Below are 20,891 nucleotides of genomic sequence, written 5' to 3'. Positions count from 1 at the left end.
ACTTATTTCACCAAATCAGCCGTATGCCATTAAAATACTGAGAATAACCTTTAGATAATGTGTGTGGGACGGAATGACTCACCGGAAGATCAAACAATGACAGACTTTGTTACACAAGAAGGACAAAAATGAGGAAAAGCAGCAGTGAACTAGTTTCTTTTAAGCTACTGTTTGCAGCAGAGGTTCTGAAACAGAAATATCTGAGATTTACTCAACTTTAACTTTCATTTCGGGTCAAAAAGATCAAAGGAAACTGGGGAGAGGCTTTTGTAACGTCTTATAATTAAAGCTAAAAACTTTAATATGTGAATATATAACAAAGTTAGAGCTGAAATTTCCATAAACTGATGCATAAATGGTTTATTCAGTCTACCTATCAACTGAAATGATAACAAAGTCAGTCGGTGTGAATGCGTTTCCATCCAGATATCAGCTTAGTGGCTGTTTTTAGTGAACTAACAGAGAGTCTGAGGTGCCTTTAAGCCTCTTAGAGCCTCTGTCATCCAGTTCTCAAACCTTCATGTTCGATTCTGATCACAAATTTGACAAACCGATAAATCTACTAACTTTTTTTCCAACTGAGGAACGTTGCTAAACTGAAATCCATCTTTTCCAGTAATGACTTAGAGACAGTTGTTACAGGTTAATCACCTAAAGGCTGGGTTACTGTGACTGATTGCTTGTTCCTGGTCTCCCAGAGTCCCAACTCTGACCTGAAAGAGATTAATTATCATCCCTGTTTGTCCCGATTAAATACAGAATTTATTTTAAGATTCTTTTGTGTGTTTTTGAAGCTTTTTACATGGAGTTTGAGCTCTAACTCAGACCTCTTAAATCTCCTGTGAAGCTGCTTTTAGCTACATGAAGCTAACTTCCCAAGACTGAGTAATCTGGCCAAGAAATAACTCTCCATTCCTGCCACAAGTGCCCCTTCGGAGAGGGTTTTCAGTACGGGGGGGTTACATTGTAACATGCCAAAGAGCGTGCCTCAAGCCAGAGGCAGCAGACAGGCTGGTCTTCCTCGCGAAAAACCTGTAGACGACTTCCAAGAAAGTTATTATCATTTATTATATTTCATTTTACAAGTTTTTTCAGGGATGGCCTACAACAGATTTTTTTTTTCAGTTTGAAATTTTTGCACATTAATGACAGCCAAGTGGTGTGTTTTTTTTCAATTTTTTGTTTTGTTATTCTTGAACTGATTTGTAGGCCTAGACTACTTGGTAATTCTCAATTGTGTCAATAAAGAAAATATGTATTTAAATTTTGCCTTGGTCTGGTTTGTTTAGAGAAAAACAGAAAAAAATTAAGGTTTAAATCGAAAAAAAGTCCATTAGTTAGAAAAATAAATAAATAAATGAATAATAATAATAATAATAATAATAATAATAATAATAATAATAATAATAATAATAAATAAATAAAAATAATAATAATAAAAAATAATAATAATAATAATAAATAATAATAATAATAATAATAATAAAAAAAAAAAAATCGAGATTTTATTTTGAGGCCAAATCGAACCAGCCCTACAGTTCTACTGTTAAATTAAATGTTCCCCTCTTTATTGGCCTTTAACGACATTTAGCATCCACACAGCTGCCGCCTCAGCTAAGACCGTCAAACAGCCTTTAAACTGGGCTTCAATGAAGCTTGAACCGAGTGTATCAGCTTGATTTCAGTTTCCTTCTCAGCTCTCGTCATTCAGTGCCAAACACATTTGAAGAACTACATCTCCCACAATGCCAAGGGGGGCACTTAGAGATCCCCCCCACACGAGATTTAAGGGGACACCGTGTGAGAGAAGGACATCTGATCCTGTTTCAGCGGTGACAAACGTTTAAGTTTGTCTGTCCATTTCAAGGCGACCCCGAGTCCATTTTTAGCTCCGCCTGCATAGAAACGGTTGCTATGTTCAATGTCAAACAGCACAAAAGCACCTCAAAAATCACAAAAACACCCACACACTCCACAGGCAGCCCATGAGCACTCTCAGCACTCCCATGCACACTCCCACTCGCGCTCAGACGATGCTCGGAAGCACAATACTTCATGTGTGTCCACAGATCTGCTCACACATGCAAACACACACCTCACAACTCTGAGATAAATCTCCGAAAATGACCAAAAACCCCCCCAAATATGTAACTCAAACTAAAAAGCAGACTCACACCGACACAACCACTCAGCTGTGATAAGAACCCTCTGGATCCACTTGTGCATTTTTTATTCTAATCAGCTTGATATGTTAAAAGCTTGTTTTTTTACAAACATCTGGAGCTGGAGTAGCATCACGTCGATAGACCGAGCCACACAACAGGTCTTTATATCCGAGTGTTTGAGCACATTTAGCACAAAATTAAGACATGAATGGACAGTTTTTACTGAAACTGCTCAGAATAATTCAATAATTCCAGCTAATATTAGGGAATCGATGTACATCTACTGTTCAAACCGGCCACGACAGCATGGATATTATTGTTCTCACCTTGAGAATAAATGTGTGTGTTCCTATTTATTATGCATGATGGAGTGTCCTGGTGTCACTATGGAGACAAAAACTCCCCCACGGGTAGAGACTGCCGTCTCAGGAATAGATCTGGTTGCAAAGTAAAGGTTAAAATGAGATTTTAATGGATGTTAGGACAGGGAGGTATTTATATGTCCGTTTTTTGTTTTTGTTTTTAAATCGAGGCCGAATGTGAAGAAGATGGGTTTGGTTCAAGGACTCCGATACGAACTTATGTTACAATCACAACTCCAAAAGTATTGGGACATTTTGTAAACTGTAAATAAAAATAGAAAGTAATGATTTGCAAATCTAATCTCCCTTTTTTTTTATATTCTCGATAGAACTTAAAAAACACAAATGTTGTGAGATAAGGGAGACATTTTACCGTTGAATGAAAAATATCAGCTCATCTTAAATCTGACGGCAGCAACACGTCTCAGAAAAGTTGGAACGGGAGCAACAAAAGGCTGGAAAAGTAGGCGTTACTAATAATAAACAGCTGGAGGATCATGATGCAGCTAACTGGGTTCATTAACAACATGTTTGGGAATAAAAAGAGCACCTTAGAGAGGAAGAGTCTCTGATGAATGAAGATGGGCAGAGGTTAGTGTAGCTGACCACCCAAAGCATTTTTACACTTTATGCCACATTCACCCATTCACTCACACATGTTAGTGTCCAGGCTACACTGTGCTTTCTTTCTACACATTCATACGTCGATGGATGGCTGGGGTTCAATGTCTTGCCAAAGGATGAGTCAACATGTGGCGCAGGGACGCTGGGAGTTGAACCACCAACCTTCCGACTGACTAGAATCCTCCATCAGACAGGAATGGGACAACACTTGGGCTGTGTTCGAAACCGCATACTACATTCTGCATACTCCTCGATCAGACAGTATGCAGAGTGTTTACCCACAATGCATTTCTCTCCTGCCCGAGCCGAAATCAGCCGGCCTGAAGCTGATTTGAAACATTTTCAGGTGAGAAAGTAGTCGTTTAGATCCCCAACGTGTTGAAAATCTGACAAAATACCAGCTGTTTACAATTTTGTTCCCACGAATTCGGCGCTACTAAAGCTAGCCGCAGTGAGTAACGCACTTCCGGTTATTTTCACAAAATAAAATACCCGTTGCCTTTTATCATAGGGAAAGCCATTACCATACAATTGGTGCTTTTGTTTTGAAAACAGGAAGTGAACCTACCCTCGTTGTAGCTAGCTTGAAACTGCCGTTTTGACAGGAAATGACGATCGGCGACGTCACGTTACGTTGCATCTTGGGTAGTTTGAGTATGAGTAGTAACCTCATGATGCATACCCAACATTTCGGAGAATCTAGTTGCATACTAACTCAAAAAGTTAGTATGAGTAGTAGGAGTAGTATGCGGTTTCGAACACAGCCTTGGTGTCCTCAGTTCCAGATGTTTCCAGATGTTTTTAAAAGAAGAAGGGATGCTACACAGTGGGGAAACATGGATATGTCCCAATATTTATGAGACGTGTTGCTGCCATCAGATTCATCAAAGACGAGCTGATATTTTCTTATTGAAACAGTAAAATGTTTTCTATGTTCGGGTGTAAATAAAATATCAACGTATGAGGTTCGGAAATCACTGCATCCTTTTGTTCGTTTACATTTGACACAACACGCCAACTTTTTGGGATTTAAGGTTGTATTTGCTGTCACGTGATAAAGAAATATAGACATAGATGCAACATACTGAATAAATGTTAATATACCAATTCAGCACTCAAATAAACTCTGAAATCCCTCCTAATAACTCTGGTGTTGCCTCCCATTAGTTTAGTAATTCCTCATAATAACCTCTGTGCTAACTGCCATGTTTTCTAAGTCACGTTAACAACTTTAAACCAATTTTGTTAGAGTTTCCAGTTTCGGTTGCATTTTGTGGCTGCAATTGTCCTTCCCCAAAGTGGGCGTGGCTATCGGAGCACGTTGTCTTAGGGTATGTTTCTACATAATGTTTTATTATTATGTGTTTTTGTAGCTATTCATATCTTAAATCCATTTATCCAAGTAGTTTCTTCTGTGATTCAGGAGGATTTGGGTGGTTGCAATCTGCAACTTCACCACTAGATGTCACTAAAGTCTCCACACTGCTTTTTTCAGTGAGCCTTAATAATTATTTAGTCATTTATATTATACTTATAGACACATTTTCCCACGGTTTCACTTTTTTTTTCTTTTTTTTTTTACAGTTTTTGTGACTTTATCTTCAGAAAAACAATAAAAACAAGAAGTGAGCACATAAATGGAGTGAAAAACAGCGGAACAAAGACGAGTTTGAACAGGACAGGTTAATGGTGATGAATTCTGGTGAGGAAAGGTGGGGCGGGAGGTGCAGTGCAGGGGTCAGAGGTCAACCTCCCAGACCTCTGATCTGCCCTACCTTTTCTGACGCAGATTAGCTCATGAACTCCACAGTTACGCTCGCCACCTGGAAAGACAATGCAGTTGCAATGAGCCACACCGCGATGGAGGGAACAAAAGACAAAACAACACCGTAACATCGGACAAATACTCATAACGGGACAAGAATAACGAAGATAAAGGACACCGACAGAGACTGAATGATGTTAGCTGCACAAGCTGGTTAAAGTTAAACTAAATTACTTTAATTAAGACACACTTATTAGACTGTGAGCAGTTACGTTCAAAGCTCAAATTGTGTCTAACTGACCAAAAAAACAGTGTTATTGGGTTTAAATGCAGTTTATTGTCTCCAGGCACATTAAGACACTAATGGACAATAAATAGCTTTATGTCGGGTTTTATTCTAATTCAACAAAAAGGTGTCAAAGGTTTGTGAATCCTCTTTATTTTTAAGGCCATTGCCTTACATTGTGGGGAAAAGGTCTACCTTACCGACTTCTATCACTCAGCACTAAGTTATTATAAAGGTAATAAAGGTTAAAAGTTTGGGCAACACCGTTTTATCCAATTCACTTTTTTATTTACAACAGATGACAAAAAAAACTTGCTTATAAACATTAAAAGAGCAAAGTTTCCATTATTTAAGATGCATCACTACCAAGATAATATTACAAAATGTGAGGCAAAAGTCATAAACCACAACATAATAAAATAACTTTGAAGATTGTGCGTCTTTCCGTCACTTTTTGTTGGTCCTGAAGCTGAAAAAAAAGGGTCCGTCATGTTTGATGCGAACTGGATGTCAAAGTGTGATGCAGGGTTACAAGGTCATCTATGGGCTTCTGATTAACAATGCTAACACGTTATCATAGAGTTACTATGATAGCGTGTTAGCATAGTAGGATGCAAATATCTAATATATATTATAAAGCTGAGGCAGATGGAAACGATAGTTTCGGTGAAGTCAAGTAAAATTAGTGAACCAATGCGCTGCACAGGCAGAAACAATGTTAATATAAAGTTAACAGACTAACAGCAGAGTTAAAGTAAAACAGGTAAGCAACAAAGTGCTCACTAAAGTCAATAAAAGGGTTAGGCCTGTATGAAAAAAGCCACTCAACGGGGTCTAAAAGATCAAAGTTTTAAAAACATTGATGATCTGAGCCACTCTGATGGGCTTTTCTAAAGATTAAGAGAAACAACCAAACAGGCTCTTTCCTTTATAACCGGAACACCGGCTGATTTGTAGGCTTCAGAGCTCTGGATGGAGTTTGAGAAAGGAGGTGTAATGCCTTTGAGACTCTTAAAAAACGAGTAATAAACTGTTAAGCTTTTAAATCAGCGGTGCGATGTGATCGCGCCATTGGCTATGCAGCCTTCTGCCGTCCAATCTACAGCGAAGAAGTGACGACTGATCAACACCAACATACAAAGAATAACCTAAACAAGGTAATAACAGGATTAATTACTCTCTCAAAGGCGTGGAAAGGGACGTAGGCCTTCATCTTAATGAGGACTCTTAATTTAAAAGAGCTTTTTGTCAAATTTAAAAAGGCACAATCAAAGATCATGGCTTCTTTGAAACCAGGTGACCGATGGCACTTTCTATGTGGAGGAGCAGCGGCTCTAATGCGAGCTCCCTCCGGACGGTGGAGCTCCTCCCCCTGGACAGTGTAGCCCCTCCCCCCGTACAGTGTAGCCCCTCCCCCTGGATGGTTAAATGAATCTTTTTGAGGACCAAGAACATCTGTAAAAGAAACTAAAGAAACAAAACTAAATACAGATATAACATTTGATAATTGGAGAGACATTTTTTTTTAACTTTACACAAAGAATTGAAGGTTTCCACATACATTCCTCTCAGTTAAACATGTGACACACGACTTTCGAGCCTGCGTGTCCTCACCGAGGTTCTCCGTCACCTTGAATTTCATCAACACCTCATCAGCTCAGTGGGCTCCACCCGGCGGTTGGCAGCTGCAGGGTGTGCTCGCCACCGGAGCATCAGCGTATCATGAGGCGGACACTGTTAGGCACTGAGGGCCTCTATAAAGAGCTCAGCATGGCTTTCTGCACCAGTCAGGCCTCCAGACAGCAACTGTAACTCAGAGCTATTAGTCACACATATGAAGGCCTCCCAGTCTCTGAGCTCTGCCGCCGCCACTGGGATCTGCCTACAGGTGGAGCCTTCAAATAGCTCCGGCTGCTCTCAGATGAGACACTTGTAAGATTTGTACGCTTCCAAACTGAGGCTATAAAAAGGCTGCGAGCATTTAAAGAAAATGATGTCACAGCGGTTAAATTACCAAGTTAAATGACTGAACTTTGGCAAACCCACAACTGAAGTGATGAGGAAAAGTTAAATGAATGAATGCACCATCAAAATAATGATGGAAACAGTAAGATTTGTGTGTTAAAATGACAGAAAACTCCATTTTTATGGTCTACAATCTGACTTTCTGCATGTGATTAAGAGTAAAATACTGCCAACCTCCAGCCCATTGCGACCCCAAACAGGATTAAGATGGTTTAGCTAATGGAAGGATGGATGGATTAATAGCATCTATAAGGTTTAATCTTCATCCTGATGGGAGCTGATATTTGTGTCATCTGTCCTGAAAAGGTCATATCCAGAGGTGGGTAGTAACGAGTCACATTTACTGGAGTAAGTTTCTGAAAACATTATACTTCTAGGAGTAGTTTTAAATCTCTATGCTTTTTACTTTTCCTTGAGTAGATGTGTGCAGCAGAAACTGTCCTCTTACTCCGCTACATTAGGCTACAATGAGCTGGTTACTTTTCTTCTTACCTCTTTGGTATTCTACGCCTCATTATTTTTATCCCCCCGCGTACGCCTCATTTTAATGTTTTATTCTGACAGAGATCCTTATCGTTAAGTTTGCTGACGATACTGCGGTGGTCGGTCTCATCTCCAGGGGTGATGAGGCTGCTTACAGGGAGGAGGTCCTGAAGCTGGCAGAGTGGTGCTCAGAGAACAACCTTTCTCTGAACACCAAGAAAACCAGAGAGGTCATCATCGACTTCAGGAGGCACAGCACTGACACAGCCCCCCTTCACATCAACGGCGAGCGCGTGGAACAGGTCCACACGTTCAAGTACCTCGGCGTCCTCATCTCTGACAACATTTCCTGGTCAGAGAACATCACAGCCATCATCAAGAAGGCTCGGCAGCGGCTACACTTCCTGAGAGTTCTCAGGAAGCACAACCTCAACTCCAACCTGCTGCTGACCTTCTACCGCTCATCCATCCAGAGCCTGCTGACATACTGCATCACAGTATGGTTCGGCAGCTCCACCGCCGCTGACAGCGAGAGGCTGCAGAGAGTCGTCAAGGCAGCACAGAAGATCATCGGCTGCCCTCTCCCCTCCCTGATGGACATTTACACCTCCCGCTGCCTCAGCAGAGCCAAGGCCATCTCCAAAGACAGCTCCCACCCTGGCTCTGCCCTGTTTGACCTGTTGCCCTCAGGGCGGCGCTACAGGTGCATCAGGACAAGGACAAGCAGACTTAAAAACAGCTTTTTCCCCAAAGCCATAACCAGCCTAAACTCTGACACTCACTGATCATCCCTTTGGACAATTCCAATTCTTGTGCAATATTCAAATTATGACCAGACTCTGTTGTGTGCAATATATCCACATACTTGAACCTACTAACACCTTATTTTATTTTATTTTATGTTACCACTAACACCATATTTGATTCTATTTATTTTATTACCGTAAAAAAACTGTGCACCTTACATCCTCCCTTTTTTTTACATTACTTATATATTTTTATATTTTTTATATTTGCACTCTTTGCACTGTTTTTGGTGGCTTTAAATTTCGTTATACCACGTATAATGACAATAAAGGCATTCTGATTCTGACTCTGAGAGAGACTTCCGCCAAAGGCTCTACCACCTGACTGTGTTCCACCAATCAGACGCAGCCGTGCAGTCTGGTCACGTGACCGTACTCGATCTCAGCGGCGGGACGGGTTAGCTTTAGCATTAGCAGTCGTAGCAAACAAACAAAGAAACAGATGAAAAATGTCAGAACCAACGGTGGGAAATGAAGACGCAGACGAGGCCTCATACTGAAAGCATGTTTACCTTACAAAGAGTGAGAAACAGCAGCTACATTATGTGTCTTCTGTGTCAACCAAAACAAACGCACATTTCAGCAGAAACTCAACATCTAACTTGAGGAAACATGTAGCGCTAAGTTTCCTAAACTCGTTTTCCCCCCATGGATAGGTGAATGTTTGTTTTTTAGGTTACATATGGGTTACATATGTTTTAAACATTTCCTAAGGCTCTTTTATTTTTTATTGAAGTTCTTGAATTTACCTGGATTATTTTAATTTAAGCAATTTTGTAATTAATTCATTAATTTTAATTTATTTTATCAATTGGATGAACTCTAATTTGCCTAAAGATGATTATTTAGTATTTTTGTCTGTCTGATTGAATGCTTGTGTTAACAAATAAATCAGACGTTACTCAACAGTTACTCAGTACTTGAGTAGTTTTTTCACCAAGAACGTTTTTACTCTTACTCAAGTAATTATTTGGATGACTACTTTTTACTTTTACTTGAGTCATATTATTCTAAAGTAACAGTACTTTTAGTACTTTGAGTAAAATTTTTGGCTACTCTACTCACCTCTGGTCATGTCCAACATAAAAAAGCAGCTCAGATCAAACCAGATCAGTCGTTAATCAGAAAATAACACTGATCTGAGACTTTAATATCAAGCTTTGATAATGAAATTTTAATCAAAAAGGTTTGAAACGTGCCATCTGCATAAATTTGTCTTGCTGTCAGTCCAATGTAACGTCTGTAGGGCAGCTGGTGATAACAGGCAGCCAATTCAAACCTCTCCAGCGATCAGAGAGCCTGATAAAGCAGGTGATTTCACCATAACTCATACATACTGATGAGCTGCCACCCATCAGCTATCAGCTCCCTTTGTGCTTTTCACCGAACAGATAAGTCACCCCGGTTAAACCCCGTGTGATGAAAAGCGTACGCTGGAATCCTTCCTGCCAAACGAGGAGCTGAAAGATCTGTTCTCGCCGTTGTCCAGCAGATCGAATCAGCAGCTGCGTGTGGGAGGAAGCACAACGTGCACGACTAAAGTCAAATCTTGTTGCATAATGAGCTGGTCGGCTAACGCCCATCGATCCAAACTCAAAACTGACGATGAAACTAAATCAAGGTGAAGTCTGGGGCCTCATGCAGCCGTCTGGGGCATTTTTTTAGGTCTCGTCCCAGTTTCTTTAAGGAATCTCCTCCAGCCGTCCCCTCTAATCAGGCCGGTTTCAGGAGAGATGGATGGGCCGAGGAAGCCGGGCTAAAGAAAACGACCTTTACAAAAGGTCAGCCGAGACGGAACTTCTGGAGTTGTCCTCGTTTTGTATGAAACACAAACACGTTTCTAACAGTCTGAGGTGTTTCTGGGTTCTTTCTGTGAGCAGAATGGAAGACTGACGCCATGTTAATATGCTGCGAGTTCACCAGTTATAACACCAGCCTGAAAAAAGAGATCTGAAAGGACAAATAAGGGTTTTATATCTTTTACATGTACTGTTGTATAGTCCTGTTGTTTGGAGATAAAGACACTTTTTGGCCATATCACCCAACCCTGATTTTTCTCTAAAACACTCAGTGGGGTCACATGGCACTGAAAGGATCAGATTATTGGCTAAATTACAATAAGACTGAGCTGAGTAAGGGTAATTCTCCTTGGATATCTGGCGGTGAATGAATGGGATCAGAGGCACAAAGCGTGTCATACCCCGGTATGATAGGTGGCGCTGTACCCATTACAGCTGTTGCTAATAGAGCCACTTCCTGTTGACCTCTTCACCACCAACAACAACAACAAACTCAGGCATTGGAGAAAGATGGAGAACGCAGAGCCAGATGAAGCTACGTCCCTCTACATTTGGTCTGTGATGAGCTGCTTGTTGCACAAACTCGATGCCCAACGGAGCATTCTCCATCGCGTTGTTTGTTTCTTTCTGACGGCGACAACAACAGGAATATCGTCTCCTTTGACTTCCGGGTCACGACCCCGGGAAAACATCTGGAGCATGCGCAGAACGCAAAGTCTGATTCACCACGTGCTTCAGCGTCTACAAGCAGGTTTAGTTTGACTTTCAACCCAGTTATCTCGGGGTCTGAATCCGATCCGATCCAATTCTTAGTCAGATTAAGGTGTCTACATGCACTTAATAACTCAGTCTGATTGGAATTTACCCAATAATCTGATCCTTTCAGTGCCATGTGACCCCGCTGACTGACTCCTTGTCCCACCCTGCCACTGGGGGGCTTTAATCTGAACATGGTGCAGCAGTCCAGGTACCCAACTCCCTCCTCAGGTGGAAAAATGGGGGGTTTGAAGTTGGAAAATGTCATTTTTCCAGTAGAAATATTAAAAATTATCACAATTAAATGGTGAGGAGAGCTTCACTCTGGCACACCAACATTTATATCATTTAACATTTATTTATATTTAGTGTGACTTTCAACCCAGTTATCTCGGGGCCTCAATCCGATCCAGTTCTTAGTCCGATTAAGGTGTCTACATGAACTTAATAACTCAGTCTGATTGTAATTTAGCCAATAATCCGATCCTTTCAGTGCCATGTGACCCCACTGAGTTATTATTTCAGAAATATTTTTTATGTGATTACTTGATAAATCAAAGGAATAATCTATAAAATTACCTAAATAATTATTTGCTGGGGCCCTGGACTTAAAGCCAGCCAGATGAAGCTAAAAGGATAATTCTCTGTAACTTTGTGAAAGAAAACTTCTCTAAAAGGCATGTGGCAGCCATGCTGCTGTTTCTTCAGACAGGCTGGCAGAAAGCTGAGCTCTACGTCAGTCTGTCCATGAAACATGTTCATATTGTCTGTGTGAAAGGCATGAGGGAGTGACTTTGAAATAAGCTCCAGCTAAGCCAATTTGCTCCTGGAGGATGCAGCGCGAGGCGAGTCTCGTCAGCTTATCCGGCGGTGAAAGCAGCAACAGTTTCCTTCAGACTCTGCAGGATCCGTTGGCTTTCTTACTAAACATACATTCATCCCTGTATTACAGAGCTTTCCAGTGCCCTGAGCAATGGAAAAACACTTTCAAAATTAGCACAGCAGACATCTTATTTTTAGAACCATCCCGATTTAGGGTCAGCTGTTTTTTTTTTTTTTTACAAAGTTGGATAATAGATTGAGCCTGAATCCAGTGAAGCAAAGAATGGCAGGAAAGACAAATCAATGGAAAAATCTGCTTTTCATGAAGCCTCTGAGTAATATCTTAACCTTTCTCTTGCCTTTTTGCTGGGACACATTGATTAATACCACAATAAGAATCGGATTTACACTCCCTCCAAGAAAAACGAAATGATCCCAGCTAAGGCAATCCATCTGTTTTCTGGTGATTCGACTCCCAAACCGCCTGCTCGGCCATGTGTCAACCGGAGAGTCGATCGATGACTAAACTGAACACGATCCGCCGGGTAACAAATCCCTCTTCTGGTCTCAAGCCCTGAAAAGGCAGAAAAATCCAATAAAACAGACAGAGTACACACACACACACACACACACACACACACACACACACCATCTAATCGTGTGTGTTTGCTGCATGTTTATAGCTCAGTGTAACACACACCAAAGAACCATTTGCTCATTAAAACCTCCACAGATCAAACCTCTGAGGTCCAACTTTAAAACCATTAGCATTAGCAAGCACGCAGTGAGAGACATGAGCCTAAAAATGCACCAAAAAACAAGGTCTGAGAAGCAAAACGCTTTATTTTTTAAACCCCAGCCAACTAGCCGGACTACCTTCATCAACACCAAAACGAGGCTGGAACTCTGCTCACAGGACGCAGCAGGGGGAAAGTGAAATTTAATAAATGATGTCATACAGCTTCATGTCAAAAGAGGCGAACTGTCCCTTTAACAAGTAAATCCAAAAATGAACAGGCAATTTATTGATATCAGTCAGTTGTGGTCTTGAAATAAAATCCCAAGTCCGAGACAAAATCGATCTCGAGTCCTACAACATCAGTGACAGGATTTAATCAATTAACTGGAAACATGCGCAACCAGGAAGAACTAAAGAGTAACAGGAAACTGACTTTCAAAATAAAACAGGAAACTAAACAAAGCCTTGAACTGAACCAAAAACCAGAATAAAACCAGACAGATACTGGTGAGTCTTGGAAACTAAAACAGAATAAACTAAAAACTAGGGCTGGGCAACGATTAAAATGTTTAATCTAATTAATCACATGATTTCCCTGATTAATCGCGATTAATCGCATTTGTACGCAGAATCCAAAAATGAATCCAAAAGTAGTGTATAGCTTTTAGCATTTAGCTTTATTTTAAATGTGCTGCCATATGAATGAAAGTGCCATAACATTTGTTGTGCAAACACACTTTTAACATCAGCATCTTTCTGTAGTTTTTATGTAGAAGCCTCGCTCCACTGTCTGTTTCCTTGAATGACTTGCTGCTATCAGTTGTGTGTTTTGCCTTTAAGTGATATTTTAGACTGGAACTACTACGCTGAGAAGACAATTCAACTTGGCAGTGTTTACAGATGACTTTGGTTCTGTCGACTCCGCCGTCTGGAAGAACTTTAAAATGAAAATGGCCGAGTGAAAGTTCCGTACCCTTCTCCATGTTTGGTGGATCCACCGATTACTTTCTTTTCCTGTTCCGCAGCAGACAGCAGCAGACTTTTACAAAATAAAAGCCTGTGAGCAGCAGACTTTTACAAAATAAAAGCCTGTAAGCAACAGACTTTTACAAAATAAAAGCCTGTAAGCAACAGACTTTTACAAAATAAAAGCCTGTGAGCAACAGACTTTTACAAAATAAAAGCCTGTGAGCAACAGACTTTTACAATAATAAAATAAATAATAAAACCTGAGTAAATGCGCGATCAAATATTTATCGTCGTAAATGTAACATAAAGGAATTTAAAGATCTCCATTTTCACTTTTTTACCATTTCTAAATGTTTAATTCTCTAAATACTGAACTGAAAGGATAAAATACATCTTAATCCATAATTTATTTATTTTTTGGTGTTTTAATTCGACCCCAAAAGAACCATTTAAAGAAGATGGAATCTAACTAACGGCTGAAACTTTCAGTGACGCCTCCCGCTGGGTCCTCTGGATGCTGCAGGTGTCGGTCGGCCTGGCAGCTGCTGCTACGGTAACCAACTCTGGTGAAATAAATCACAGCCTCTCAGGAAGCTGCACTCTGCTGACTAATGCAGCGTGAGGTCAGTGAGAAAGATGTGGCTCGGTGTGGCTGCCGGCAGTCAGATTCTGCTGCAGTGAAACGGCCTCCTGCTTTAGTTTTAAACCGGCGGATATTTCTATAAAACATGGATTTGTGTTGTGAAGATTCAGCCCTGAGCTGCAAACACAACAGCAGAACTAGACAAATACTTCAGAAAACACTATTTTAGATGTAATACAACTATTTTTGGGGAAAACTACAACCCAACAGTACATAATGTATCACTTTAAACCTAAAAAACACCATTTTAGATGGTTTGTTGATGGTTTTTTTTGGTTTTGTTATTGTGTTTTCTTCAATTTGTTCCAGTTTTTTATTTATTTAACCAGGAAATAAAAACTTGAGATTTAAAATCTCGTTTCCAGGAGTTTGCTGACCAACATAGGCATGAACTCACACTGAAAATTAAATTAAATACAACAAAACGGAGCTATAAAGGATCATAAATTAAACCAAGAAAAGTTTAAGATGCCACAAACAGGCTAAATGGAGGCAGGATGCTCAGATAAAAGCAGATATTCTGCTTCTGATGTGCTTAGTGAAATAAGATTCAGGTGATTTTGCAGTTTATTCCAAGCAGAAGGAGCAGCATTCGCTACTTAAATGGAGTTATCAGTGTGTCGATAGGTTCAGAGCAGACCAAGAATGGGTTTATAAAGCAGAAACATCAAATCCAGGCATACAGAGTGAGAAGGATTCCAGGTACGTGATAAACCTAGCAGCAACAAGTCGTTTTATGGGCCTCGGAACAAAGAGAAGACTTTAAAACCCAGTTTTAACTTCAGTTTTTTACCTATCTGTTGAACGTGAGGGACGCAGGGGCGACTACTTTCAGATTTATGTCAAAGTAAAGACGGAAAACACGGTAAAAACCACCAAATATCTCAGATAAAACTGTAAAAACAACTTCCAGCTGCCTACACGAAGGCTCAAACATTCACCACTTTTTCTAAATCTCTCTGGATCTGACATGTGTGATGAGCAAAGCCCGCGGAACCGAGAGGTCCGGCGTCACTGGGCCACTTTCCTGAGGTGAACCCTGCTGTCCTGTCTTCCTCCTGAGCTGCTTGTTCCTCCTTTTACCTCCAAAAACCCACAGAAAGTCCCACATATGCACATGTTCAGTGGTTTGCACGCACAAAAACAGAAACAAGGGTCAAACATATTCAGAAAATGATCCAAACGTGCAAAAAAAATAAAATAAATCAATGAAAATCAACATTTGAATGTGATGAAATGATGCCAACTGAGGCTCTGATTGTGACTCTTACAGTAAAACTGCTCAGGTCAGAGTCTTAAATCAGATTACATTCAGATAAACGAGAGGATGAAAGCCTCGAATCCAAAACTGAGCTGCAAACAAAGCTGCTTCCAACCTGCAAAGTTACATAATCAGAGGCAAACACTCATTATCGGAGCTGAACGTGGTGTTTTTCCACCTGTGTTCCTCCACCCGCGGGCAGGTGGAGGCATGCGGAGCTGTCCTTTCAGCACCACCGCTGCACACACGGCCGCTCCGCGGTGGAAAATCACAAAGAAAACAACTTTCTGCGGCTCCAGCCGCACCGAGCGCGAGCTCCTCACGCGCCTCATGCCTTATTTCCAGTCATTACAAGCAGAGCAGAGACGTAATTGGCCTACTTACCATCAATCGCCATGATGTTCTGTTGTGGCTCCAACCAAAGTGGGCGGTAAAGAAGGGGGAGCGGCCCACTGCGAGGGTGAGGGAAGGGGGGGATTCACGGTGTGGTACGGTCCACGAGAAACACATTTATTTCATTTAGAACCATAAAAAACATTTAAAAAAACGCCACGCGCACATAAACGTGTTATTTTCGCATCTCCAAACGCAAACTGAAGGAGTTTATTTCACTTTAGATCATTTCAGGCAGAGTTAACGCCTGATAAATGGTTATAAAGCGGCTTAAAAACAAAGAAAAATGAGCCAAAATACCAAATAACACGAAGAAACTGATCAATATTCAGGAAATATGTTAAAGTGAAGATTCAGGCTGGCTGTTTATAAGAATTAGGATCAAATCAATGCAATTATAATTAATCAGACTGAATTTACTGTAAAAATAACGTGAATTGAATTATGTGGACAAATTATATCATAATTTTACTGTTAAACAACAACTTAATACATAAACAAATGTTAATTTATTATGTTTTACGGCAAACTGAAAGAGTTTATTTCACTTTAGATCATTTCAGGGAAAGTTAACGCCTGATAAATGATTATAAAGCAGCTTAAAAACAAAGAAAAATGAGCCAAAACACGAAGAAACTGATCAATATTCAGGGTTAAAATGCAAAGAATTTATGAAATATGTTAAAGTGAAGCTTCAGTTTTTTATGAATTAGGATCAAATAAGCTAAATATTAATTATAATTAATTAGACTGAATTTACTGTATAAATAACGTGAATTGAATTATGTGGACAAATTATATCATAATTTTACTGTTAAACAACTAAACGGATTAATTTATGCTGTTTTACGGCAAACTGAAAGAGTTTCTTCCAAGTTAAATGTCCACGACTTTATCATCTAATTCACAAAGTTATTCTCATTACTTATAGAGCCACAAGAGATGGAAAAAAACTGCTAATTTCACAACTAAACTCAGGGTCAGAGAAAAGGCTGAAAGGAAAAGTAGCTTGGGAGTAATCATGGCCTCCAGCTTCCTGCTCCGGCCTGATGTGGTTCTTCAGTCTCACCTGCCTGCCCTTCTCATGCAGCTCCGACCCGCTTTCTTCTTGTTATCGGACCTGTTGTTGACTCTGATCTCGGCCCGGTTCCGGATCGGTTCTGTGAGTTTTTGACCCGTCTGCCCTGCCTGGACCTTCCTGGATGTTTGCCTTTAGTTGATCTTTCTCAGGTTTCTGCAGGAGTTTATGAGCCGCTTCCCTCTTCTTCTTCTCTCCATTAATGGTTCTTTAACTGCTGCCTCAGCAGATAATCAGGCCGCTGCTTTAAAAATCACCAGGAAGCATTCTTCTTACACACAACCCACCTTAAAGGGATAGTTCGCCTCTTTTGACATGAAGCTGTATGACATCCCATATCAGCAACATCATTTCTGAACATCTTCTTACCCCCTGCTGCGTCCTGTGAGCAGAGTTCCAGCCTCGTTTTGGTGTTGATGAAGGTAGTCCGACTAGTTGGCTGGGGTTTAAAAAATAAAGCGTTTTGCTTCTCAGAACAATGCGCGGTTAATAGAGTAATACATTTGCATCACAAAATGGTTCTCCAGGAAAAAGTCAGACCTCACAATCGCTTGGCCCTATTTTCTCTCCCTTCGTATCACTGCCTGCTGTGCAGACCGAGCAGCAAACAGGCGCAGCTGTCGGCAGGCGTCTTACCTTTCCTTTCATTTCCTTTTTTCTTTTCTTTCCTTCCCTTTCCTTTTGTTTCCTTTCTTTTAATTTTGTTTCCTTTCCTTTCCTTCTCTTTCCTTTTCTTATGTTTATGTGCTGTGCAGACCGAGCAGCAAACACCGTAACAGGCGCGGCTGTCAGCAGCAGGCAGTGATATGAAGGGAGAGAAAATAGGGTCCAAGCGATTGTGAGCTCTGACTTTTTTCCTGGAGAACCATTTTGTGATGCAAATGTATTACTCTTTTGAACGCATATTGTTTTGAGAAGCAAAACGCTTTATTTTTGTAACCCCAGCCAACTAGCCGGACTACCTTCATCAACACCAAAACGAGGCTGGAACTCTGCTCACAGGACGCAGCAGGGGGTAAGAAGATGTTCAGAAATGATGTTGCTGATATGGGATGTCATACAGCTTCATGTCAAAAGAGGCGAACTGTCCCTTTAAGTCTGTCTGGCGTAAATACGTCAGGATGCAGCCAGAGAAGCAGATACAATCCTCAAACATCAGGAAACTTTTACAGTTATTCCCTGAAATATGTCTGGATTTCCTTTAAGTCAAATACAGACAATTAGTGCATGAAGCTCACATTTAAGAAGCTTTTTAGTTTTCCTTTTGCACCAATGATCTGATCCAAGTGGCTGCTGCTGCTCATCGAACCTTCACTCGTCCTTATCAAATAAACTAACTGAGCCCGTCCTGCTCGTGTTGTACGAATAATAACGGACTAAAGCAGCCGCCCGTTCAACAGCCAATCAGAGAGCGAGTTTCAACACTCAGATTCTTCATTTGTAGGTGAAAATACTGAGAAAAAAAATAGTTAAATCCGTCTTATATTAAACTAAATAAGCAGAAAGCGATGATCATGGAACAAGCAGCTGGTTGGGTTAAAGTGTTGGAAGCCCCAGAAGATCTAAAACCCGACGGCTTCGCCTCCTCAGAGGATCAGATGGTGCCACCAGGCAGGAAAAACGTGACCATCGTGCTGGTCTTCACACTTTTAAACAGAAAGTTCTGTGAATCTTCTGGCATTTAAGTGTGATTTTATAGGTTGTGGGAGTGTAATTTAATTTAATAACGTGGTAAACTGTGTTGTTACATAAAACTTCCCACCAGGTGAACATCCGTTAAGTGTTTAATAAAGTTTAACTGTAACCAGTGAGGAGATAAACACGATAAAGAACAGAGGAAGAAGAAGAAGAATGGAGCAGAAATGCATCGAATGGAACAAGAAAACATGGAAATAAATGAAAATAAATACGTCTATAAATGAGGTAAAAAATATAAATCATTTAGAGGGAACTAATAGATGAATGTATCAGAAATTAAATAAATAAACACACGTTTAAATGAATTTAGCTTAAAATTAAAGCAGATAAATGTATTTATTTCATATCCTATTCAAGTATTTTTATATTTATTAGTTTCTCATTTCATTTTAGTTGCTTTTATCATTAAATAAACACATTTATTTCTATATTTTTGTCATTGTGGCGCTTTCAGTCAAACTAAACGCGCATGTTTCCATGCAGACGTGCACCCTTTCTCCTCCATCTCCTCCATCCACTCCTGTTTACTTGGACCTATTTATAGCACCGGCTCGTTGCCGGGCTCATCAGAGCGGCTCCCTCCCGTTGCCATGGCAACGGGCCGGGGTGTCCATTAGCTCCTCCGTCTGCCCGCTGACCGGATCCCATCCAGAGGAGGCGGCAGCACAGCTGGAGGCAGATCGGGGCTGGTGGTGTAAACTCCACCTTTAAAGCAGATGAGACGCCGCCGGGTGGAGCGTTTTCCTCCGTGAGGCTGTGACATCACGGCGGCATTAACAGCGTGGTCACGTGTGACCTTCCTGTGTGACCAGCCTGATGCTGATGCTGCCACATTTTCCAGCCACACATCTCACCTTAAAGCTGCACTTTACATTACAGCGGATTGGAAAAGTATTTAAAATGGAACTAAAACGGATGTTTTGGGTTTTTTTAAACATTCGATTTGATGAAATAACTGAAAACCAGGAGCTGAGGGTGACCGACAGCTGTGCTGATGAATAACGTCATTAAATAATTGTGTTTGGAGGTTTTACTGAGATGTTTCAGGCAGACTTTGGTTAAAATAACCTGCTGGTTTAAGCACAGCTGCTCTCTGTCTGAGCTCTGTTTAGACACCTGGCTGTTAAGTGCTCAACTCCCCCCTTTCAGTGAGGTCAGCAGCTATTTACTCAAGCGGGAAAAAGTTTAGCAGTGTAGCTGTAAGCTAGCAGCAGATGCTAGCAAACAATGCTTTCTCATCAACAGTGACGGACCAAGCCGGAGATGTACGCAGCGTAACTCGTAGTAATGCATGTGTACCGTTAATTACTGCGTTTAAACATTTTGGATATATTAACCTCATTAAACAGTTGTACTGGGAGACCTCCATCTTTATCAGAAACATGCCGACAATGTAAAGTTAGCACAGCGAGAGTGAGGAGAGGACCGGTGTTGTGTTGGAAACACACCTTATCCACACAGCTACAGGTTGATGAGTTACAGAACGGAACCGTTCAGCTAGAAAGCTTCAGCTAACAAAGTAATGTGGGAACAATGATGTTCATCTTTCAGAAAGGAACAGCAATAACTCCTTAGAAGCTGGTGTATGTCACCTTCATTAGCTAAGCTGTTAGCATTAGCTGCTGCTAAAGGAGAAAAAAATAACTCCTTAGAAGCTGGTGTACGTCATCTTTATTAGCTAAGCTGTTAGCGTTAGCTGCTGCTAAAGGAGAAAATAACTCAATAACTCCTTAGAAGTTGGTGTATGTCACCTTCATTAGCTAAGCTGTTAGCGTTAGCTGCTGCTAAAGGAGAAAATAACTCAATAAATAAACCATGAGGAGTTATTTCTCAGATGCTTCCATTTCCCTGCTCTGAAGTTCAGGCTCTGAGAGTTGGAACTGATCCCTCTTTGTGGCTCAGCTTCTTCAGTCCAGCGTTGAACTGGACCAAGTTGTTAAAACAGTGGGATGAAAAGTGGCTGCTGCACATCCACAGTCTTTAGCTAACTCTGCTGGAACATTAGCCTCAGATAGAGTTTATCCACTGGGCTCTGATATCCTCTGAGGCTGCTGCTGGATGGAAGATACATGCTCCTCAGTGCATCTGACAGCAGAACATTTCCACCAGAAGCTGGCTTCATCCGTCCAGCAGGGGGGATGGGAGTGGGCGGGGCTTAACAGAGGAGGCGGAGCCAACTTAAGGAGCGACGTACTTTAGAAATGAAAATCAGAACGG

The 20,891-nt window shown here is 40.9% G+C and overlaps 1 protein-coding gene across 6 annotated transcripts in view; it reads right to left on the bottom strand.

Moving 5' to 3' along the window:
* Window positions 1–15,917, bottom strand: part of syt14a (synaptotagmin XIVa) — a 56,496-nt gene extending 40,579 nt beyond the window's left edge. For 3 of the 6 annotated variants that reach the window (XM_075448342.1, XM_075448344.1, XM_075448343.1), the window contains exon 1: window positions 15,684–15,840. In XM_075448342.1, coding sequence (XP_075304457.1) covers window positions 15,684–15,837 — 154 coding nt within the window. In that variant the 5' untranslated portion in view covers window positions 15,838–15,840. Of the gene's footprint in view, window positions 1–4,926; window positions 4,975–6,816; window positions 7,580–15,683; window positions 15,841–15,889 lie in introns of those variants that run through there. The other 3 variants (XM_075448345.1, XM_075448347.1, XM_075448348.1) reach the window with 3 other exon arrangements.
* Window positions 15,918–20,891: the final 4,974 nt, after the last annotated feature.

Source organism: Odontesthes bonariensis, chromosome 17, assembly GCF_027942865.1.
Source record: "Odontesthes bonariensis isolate fOdoBon6 chromosome 17, fOdoBon6.hap1, whole genome shotgun sequence".
Taxonomy (NCBI): domain Eukaryota; kingdom Metazoa; phylum Chordata; class Actinopteri; order Atheriniformes; family Atherinopsidae; genus Odontesthes; species Odontesthes bonariensis.
This window is presented reverse-complemented; position numbering and strand designations above follow the sequence as displayed.